An 8109-nucleotide genomic window follows, 5' to 3' on the forward strand; every position below is an offset into this window, starting at 1 on the left:
TGAATCTTTCAAACATTTATTCTTTTCTTGAGAATCACGCATTCTTGAGTGTGATACCATCCAGACTTGTAGGTAAAAGGAACAGAACAGGGTTTGGTTCAGTGCACAGTAATGCAATCTTTGCTCCAATAAATTAAGATTTGTACCTCACAGTACTTCCTGTAGTCAGACGCAGTAAGGCCGGGATAGCGGTGTTTCACATTTATGGAGTATATGGCTCTTGTAACGCACTCTATGAACATAATGACCAAACCAGCACCATGCCACAAATGGATTATCAGAGCAGTTAAGCTTTTGAAGTCCTGAAAATGAGGGGAAGGGAATTTGCGACAAGTAGAGAATATGGCGAGCAAGTCTCTGCAAATTAACACCTGATACATAAGGTGAAATATACCTGCCATTTTTATATGGAGTCCAAGTGTCTATCCCAAGTGGACATACCAGACAATGTGCTGGTAAAGATTTGCTCAGTGAGGTGGACACCAATGATCCAGGGAACCGGATAACTTCAAATACCCTCATGAAGGCATGTTTTATAAAGGCGTAACACAGTAAGGGCTCCCGGTGACAGTGGCGGGGGTAAGGAGGACTGATGCACACATGAATGCATGTTTTGGACATACATGTGACGTGACAATCTCAGCATTAAGGACCAAGGCCTTCTAAAGGAGTCTAACAATTAAAAATCGTACTTCTCAAATGGGGGAAATCAACACTGGTTTTTAAGTAGCACATTTCATGCAGGTAATGCAAAAAACTTGCACTGCCACCATTTTCCCTCCAAAATACTCCTAAAATTCACAGAAGATAAAATACTGCATGTATCCGTGACACCCCCTGCTTTCTCACCAGCTCGTCTTTAAGCCCACAATAGCTGCCGAAAATGGAAGTGTGGCCGAGGGTTGCCTGTGTTCAGAAGTGAGGTGGGGGGGAGGCGTCTGAGGACAGTTGGGGATCGAAACGGAGGGCGGCTGCGCGTTGGCGGAGGAAGACCAAAGGCTGGACTGCCTGTCACCGGCGGTGCAGGCAGCTAGGAGCTCCGGATGACAAAATTGGCAAGACGAATCGAACCGTGACAAACCAAAAAAAAAAAAAAAAAGGTAAAAACAAAAAAACCAATCACAACAATTCTCAGCCTCAGGGGTGAAGCAGCTCTTCCAATCAGACCCTCGGGGCGCCGAAGCTCTGCATCCCGTCAGTGCTGCTTGGCCTTGGGCTGAATGACTCTGCGCATGACGCCGTATAGAACACCAAAGTGCTGTGGAAACATGTGGAACATGGATGAAAACGGGCCTGACTTAAGCCCGTCCAATATCACATGAAGCCGGGCTGCCCAGCGCTGTTCCCGGCAGTCGGCCACCCTGCAGACCTTAGGTGTGTTACATTAGGGCTGCAGCTAAGCTCTGCAGGGTGGTCAAACTCCAGCAGCAGGAATGGGCGCCCTGGCGTAAAGACACATGAACTCGAGTGAGATTTTTACCTGGACAGCCAGGTACATTACGCCCAGGTAGGCTGCTATACAAAATGCAAGGAGCAGATCAAAGATGGCCGGCTTCACCCTGAGCACAGGAACGGAGAGCGTGAGGGGAAGCTACAGCAGTGACTGGTGGGCCACGCAAACACATGGTGCGCGTCACGTGTGTGAGGACACTGCCTTACTTGTACGCATTCATCGTTTGCTTGAGTTGGTCATAGAAGACAAACTCTGGGTCCCTGAAAAAGCAAAACATAGAAAAAAGCTCAGCGACATGTAACCCGGGAGGTGTGTGACGCCATAGCGCCACCTACTGGGCAACAACAGGACATTCAAAAAAAGATTCCTGGTTTTACCGAATTCAATTGCTTCAGGTGAGCTGTAGTGTAAGGGCAAAAGGCCAACACTGCAGAGTTTATATTATACATAACCAGTTTGCAGATCTGTACTGCTCCTCGCTAAGCATTATTCTGACATGTTTAGATGCAAAAGCACAGAGTAGGTGTCCGCTGGAACCCACAACTGCTCCAGATCTCCATCACCACCTTCACCTTTGCACGTAAAATTGAGCCCAAGGTGACATTTTGTCAGGGGGCACATCCAGTGTGGTTACCTCTTATCAGCTCTGACTGTGTGTTTCTTCACATCCTTCAGGTACCGGCCAAGGTGGTACTCCAGGGTGTTCACCACGCTGCTGTCCTTGTCCACCAGCTGGGCGGCACGCGGCTGGGATGTCAGCCAGTCCACCACAGAGGACAGGTGCTCCTGCTGTACCTGCTAAGTGGAAGCCCAAAAAGTGAATGAATATCACAGGTGTTAAGGAGGGAGACAGACACACACTGCGCTGTGCCGCCAATTGTCCCTCAAACGTGGTCAGAAGTGTGGGTGACAGCAGACCACTCACACAAAGACACCCAACTCACGAAGGAAAAGGTTCTCACCATTTGCTCAGTGAAGATCTGTAGGTCTCCTGGAGTACCCTACAGAGCAAAACGGGGATCTGTCACCTATCAATGCTCCAAAGGTCATGGATTACAAAAGAGGGCTCAAAACATTACAAAGGGACCCAGCAGGTCCTACACCTAAAGGTTCCCCGATCTGCATTTTCTCCACCCATAGAGGTCAGGCTGGCTACCCTCGCCGCTCCCGAGGTCAGGCTGGCTACTCTCCCCGAGGAGCCACTCCGTGAGCATGGCCTACCTTCTCTGTCAGGTTGTAGATCACTCTGGCAAGCGCCTCTGCGATGATCTTAGTGTTACGGCTCAGCTTCTTCAGATCCACATGCGGCCTGCACAGAAGCTCCCATGAGTTCCCGAGCGGGGCGGCGAGCGGGGCGGCGAGCGGGCATGAGAGGCGAGCGGGCATGAGAGGCGAGCGGGCATGAGAGGCGAGCGGGCATGAGAGGCGAGCGGGCATGAGAGGCGAGCGGGCATGAGAGGCGAGCCTGACCGCATGTCCATGATGCTGCTCCTCAACGTGCTGCGGTGACTCTCCAGGTGCGACAGTGTAAAGGCGGGCAGCCTGCGGATGCCGAAGCGCTCGTGCTCCCAGGCCAGCGTGTCGTCTGCCAGGTTGATCTTCTTGTGGACCATGGAGAACCTCACTTCTGGGTACTGGCTGGAGATCACCTAGGACAGGAAAGCACGAATAATAGGGTTATAGTAATGCTGAAGATTCCAGGTATCCAAAGTACATAAGAACCACTAAGTCATGCACTAGGACTGAACATTTTAGTCCCAACATTTCTGTTCACTTCGTTTTTCGTGCTACGCAAGAAACACACAGACCCTGCTTGCAACATGCAGACCGTCAGAACTGCTAATGCTATTACCATCTCCAGCTCCATCAGCAGGGCATGCTGGGGGCTGCCCTCTTTGGGAGGCTTAGATACGTGGAGGTGCAGGCTGTTCCCGTTGCCCAGGGTGTCCAGGCAAAGCACAAACGCTACATTGTCCTGGAGAAGACTGGACTCTGCAGAAAGACGGAGATGGTTAGAAGTTCAGTGAAGCACCACTATGCGAGATTGAGATCCAGGGTGTGTGATGGATTCAAAACTTAACCAAAGGAACAGAAGTCATTTTTAGTATGGACTTCAGCTGAACGCTGAGCTGATGGACTTTCATGGTCTGGAAAAGTGATCCCCCGCTATATCGCGCTTCAGCTATCGCGCCCCCACTACACTATATCACGCAGACAGACAGTCTTATATTTTTAACTAAACTTAGCAAATAAAAAGAGTGACAAGCATCCAGAGAGACACCTAAAGCCTCACCAGTATGATCCAGGTTCTCCTCCAGCCATCGCTTAGTCCCTTGATAATTGAACTTCCCTCCTCCAGACACAAAGAACAGCAAGTTGTACCTGCAAACAGGCCACATTAAGCAAAGAGACAAGGCTACAGGCTAAATCACGAAGCCCGGTCACAGACGAACCCGCCTTGGCAGGCGATCAGAACTGCAATACCAGGAGCCACAGTTGGAGGGGGCCGGCACAGACACCTACCCCGCATGTGTCCTCTTGTAGGTGTAGAGCCGAGAGAAGAGGCGGGCCAACTCCAGCAACACAGACACACCACTGCCGTTGGAGTCAGCGCCGTACGAGAGCCACTGGGGAAGAAGGGAGGCCACGGGTCACTGCATGGCAGCAGGGGGCGCTGCGCACGGAAGGGGGGCCGCTGGCTAACACAGGGACACGCCTATGCTGCGTTTAAAGGGCGAGTCAAACAAAATCCTGGCCTGCATTTCTACTTTCTGGGCCTAAGCGGCCACCTTAGACCAGTAAACTGCACTTCCCTTCAAACAGCACTTAACCACTTCACTTTAAATACAGGGAATTGGCGTATACCAAACCGCACTGCAATGGGGGGGGGAGGGGGGCTCACCGGTGCCACACCGAAGGAATCATAGTGAGCTACTAGGACAATCGTTGGCAGGTCTTCTCCCCCTACTCCTGCTAGTCTTCCCTGATTGAATGAGGAGAGAGAGAGATGGAGGGAAAGAGATAGAGGGAGAGAGACAGACAGAGAAAGAGAGAGAGGCAGACAGATGTTACCAGCAGGACCTCTTTGCCCAAATTATGCCAGATCACAAATTTTACAAATGAAAAATGCAATTAAAAGTGATCACAGTTCCATGCCATTTCACTACCCCTGGCAAAGGCCGACTGCTCCATTTGCTTATGAATTGCACTTAAAGAATTAAAGACGGCGTGAAGTGCGGCAAATACGCGACCAGTCCTTATCGTAGCTAACTCAGAGTTAGGGTGCTGAGATGCGATTCAGATCCTCGTCCCTCACTAGGAGTCGAGTGCAGAAACACGGTTCGGTAAAATGTTTGCACTTAACTGCTAGTGCTGTTGCAGACTGACCTCTATCGTACATCATGCTGGGCTGTTAGATGGTGCTCAGAGCTTCAGAGGGAATCAGGTATCCAGCACCCAGACCCACAGCAACCCCGCTTAGCTCATGCATTTCCATGGACTTACATGGACCAGCTACGCATGCAGCTCACAAACAGGCTTCACTTCCACGCTGCACTCCGCCCACTTTCCCAGCAGGAGTGTCCCCCCCCCGGCATCACTGCCACTGACCTCCAGGCTGGTGATGGCCCAGTCACTCATGGCCTTGCTCTGAGCCCCACTCGTCACCATCTGGAAGCCGTTGGCTGTTGCCGTGTGAAGCAGCACTGGCGGAAAGGGAACAAGCGGCACGGTCACATCCGAAACAGAGAGCCCGCTTCTCAGCAGAGACGCCTGGAGCCCGTCCCACAGCCTCGGGGGCCATTTCTACACCTCCGACCCTCCAAAACAAAGACCAGAACAGCTTCAGCTCAGAAACCATTAAATGTATAAATAGCCATTCAACTCCCAGTACAGGGAGTCAAACGGAGCCTGGAGTTCCTCCCAGGCAGCACACAGCACCAAGCTGGGGGGCGGGGTTGGGAGGGAGGTGGCAAAGCATTAAAAAATACGGAGGTGAATAGTTCAAGTCCAGAGAGCAAAAATCTACAGCAAGGTTTTGTTTCAACCAACGAGCTGAGTACTCCATCACAGTGACACTTTGCACAAACAAAATCTTGGTCTAGATTTTTACTTGTACTTACACCTCTGAAAATACACATTTTCAATACAATACATTTGACCTGTAAATGCATTCTTGCATTTCAACCTTCTACTTTATCAATGCTTGAAGCCAGGACATATTTGGCAAGAGCTACTCTGCAGAGACCCTTAGAATGCACCCTCAGCACCAAGCACATATTTCAACAGACTGGCTAAAGGGGGAGGGGGATTCTCCTAAATCCCCAGCATGCATTTCAGCCCCCTGAACCCTATAAATACTATTATGTCATCATCTGTGACAAATTACACCTGTACAAATGAATGTGATTACAGCTGTCCATCTTCAGAGAAGGGGGTGAGTAAAGCCATCAAATCAAACAGTACCGGACCGTCGCCCAAAGACATCTCCACGTACCCTCTGCCGCAGACGCAGAGCCCTGAGAAGATGAGGACATGAGGGTCTGCTCATATATGGACAGCAGCTCTTCATCCTCCAAAGCAAAGTACACCGGAACAATGGTCTCCGTAGCCAGAAGTTCTGGTTCCATCTCCATGAACTGCTAGAAAATTTGCAAACAGAAAGACGAAGAAGGAAAAGAATAACTGAGTGGACAGATTAATAAAAGTAATTTACTGGAGCATGACTTGAAACGTTACGCACTTGGTCTACCAGAGAAATTAAACATTATTTTACTATGAGAGAAACTAGTTTCTGTCACAAGGAATGTGAGGGACCACTATACCATGTTTTCAGCATGAACACACCTGCACATAAAGCAAAATCAATAATACCAATCATGATATTAAATTATGCCACACTTTTGGAAAGAAAAATTGTAGAAAAATACGGATCTGCCCCTTCTTACTAGAGTTCGGATCATGCGGTTTTTATACAGTCATACTAGACAGCAAACGCAAGAAGGATTTTAAGAGATGCCAGCAACTTCCAGCGTTGCAGGCAATGAAAAGTTACCGTTTACCTGTACTATGTCCTGCGGCATGGTGGACATGTTGTGAGGCAGGATGATGACCACGGCCCCGGCGGACTGACGCAGAGCTTTCTGGTACCTTTCATAGGAGAAATCCAGCAGCCGCATGATAACACAGCGGCGACTCAGCACCTCGGCTTCTACCGTACGGGCCTCCGTGTTCAGTATGGCATTCCGGGTGCCTGCAATATGAGCGCAACTTGTTGTTAAACACTCCCAAACTGGTACTAAAAATAAATTCATTTCGATTAAACCAGGGAAACACAAGGTCACATTATAAAAGAGGCATGATACGACTTGCCATTGACAAACCACTTGGTACGAGTTATGCAGGGCACATAGGCCTCGCAGCGCAGGCTGAATCATTACCGTGCACGAACAACCACATCTCTCATTCTATCTTCAGTGCTATCAAACTATTTCGGAAATGACAAAATTTTAAACGAACAATTATCGTGATGCAACAGCTAACCGAGATGACAGGTACGGGTTGTGCAACAACACAGAGGTCTGTACTTGCTTCCAATCGACCGTTTCCCGGAGGACTTGTACTACATGACCGTCTTCCCAGTTACTCATTCACTTAAACTGTATACAGATCTCGTCTTCTGGATTTGTCAACATAAAGATATTTTTTACCATACGGCTGCCCCTGCAAGTCGTACTGCTGCATGCGGTACACAGTGAATTCGTGCGCTGCCTCGGCTGGAAGCGGAGAGACGAGAATAAGCACCGCTGGTAAAAACACAATAAATGTCAGCGGAAAAGAAGACTTAAACATGTTGTCAAACACCTCGCTAGCTTCTTCAAACATGTTTGTAGTGTTCCTAAAGCCCAATCGATATGAATATTTAAATGCTGACTGAAACGCCGGCTTAACAGAATCTACAAATCGCCAGCGGAAGCTCACGCACACTGACACACCGCGAGTACAGCTAGGACCCTCCGGCATTCTCGGTGGCCACCTAAGTTTATTAAAGTAATGACAGTTTATTTGTGAGCGATTCCTCTATGTTCGCCTCATTTTATATTTATGAGAAAGTACTGTGGTACTTAAAAACAGTATCTAAGTTTTAATGTAAATCATTGTTACGAGTGGGCCTCCGAACTATTTGATCGTGGTATGGGCCCTTCAGGAGCTATGGACACCCATCAACTGTCGAAGTTTACGAACTACAGCGCCACGGCTGGCCGAGTTGAGGTAATGCTTTTTTATTCTATTGCAGTGGGCTTTCAGGCTCCGTCGGGGACTTAATTTAAAAAAGAATGAAGCCACAGAAGAGTCAGCATCCGCATAACCAGCAAACATCCATCCATCCATCCATTTTCCAAACCACTTATCCTACTGGGTCGCGGGGGGTCCGGAGCCTATCCCGGAAGCAATGGGCACGAGGCAGGGAAAAATCCCCCGCAAAATAAATAAATGAACAAACAAATAAATAAACAAGACAAAGTATAATTATATAATCACATATGTAAAATAATATTTCATCAAATATATGAGGAAGTAAAAGGAAAATGTTAGCATTTTAATATTTTATAACCACATTACTATAGAATTGCACACTCAAATTTAAATTTTATCTT

General features: G+C 48.5%; 1 protein-coding gene across 4 annotated transcripts; it reads right to left on the minus strand.

Moving 5' to 3' along the window:
• On the minus strand, positions 1-7470 carry ncln (nicalin). Of its 4 annotated transcripts, XM_048976579.1 has the most exons (16): positions 7316-7464; positions 7162-7227; positions 6514-6704; positions 5949-6093; positions 5063-5157; positions 4356-4436; positions 3977-4080; positions 3747-3835; positions 3306-3445; positions 2924-3102; positions 2675-2762; positions 2416-2454; positions 2088-2251; positions 1660-1713; positions 1481-1559; positions 1-1258 (listed from the first exon to the last, which is right to left on the minus strand). In XM_048976579.1, exons 2-16 carry the CDS (start codon positions 7193-7195, stop codon positions 1196-1198), a joined length of 1545 nt encoding a protein of 514 aa, XP_048832536.1. In that variant the 5' UTR covers positions 7196-7227; positions 7316-7464; the 3' UTR covers positions 1-1195. The 4 variants fall into 4 exon arrangements, with proteins under 4 accessions (XP_048832536.1, XP_048832535.1, XP_048832534.1 ...); XM_048976578.1 differs by having other exon boundaries at positions 5949-6090; positions 7162-7470; XM_048976577.1 differs by having other exon boundaries at positions 2088-2248; positions 7162-7470.
• Positions 7471-8109: the final 639 nt, after the last annotated feature.

Source organism: Brienomyrus brachyistius, chromosome 15, assembly GCF_023856365.1.
Source record: "Brienomyrus brachyistius isolate T26 chromosome 15, BBRACH_0.4, whole genome shotgun sequence".
Classification (NCBI taxonomy): domain Eukaryota; kingdom Metazoa; phylum Chordata; class Actinopteri; order Osteoglossiformes; family Mormyridae; genus Brienomyrus; species Brienomyrus brachyistius.

Bases quoted from the DNA above. Each gene is read 5' to 3' on its own strand.
- ncln (XM_048976576.1), bottom strand. From the start codon at position 7,336: ATGTTTGAAGAAGCTAGCGAGGTGTTTGACAACATGTTTAAGTCTTCT. The intron at 3,836-3,976 runs GTAGGTGTCTGT...GCCTGTTTGCAG, and splicing joins TACAAGAGGACACATGCGGG to GTACAACTTGCTGTTCTTTG. The intron at 1,714-2,087 runs GTAACCACACTG...TTGCTTTTTCAG, and splicing joins ACAGTCAGAGCTGATAAGAG to GGACCCAGAGTTTGTCTTCT.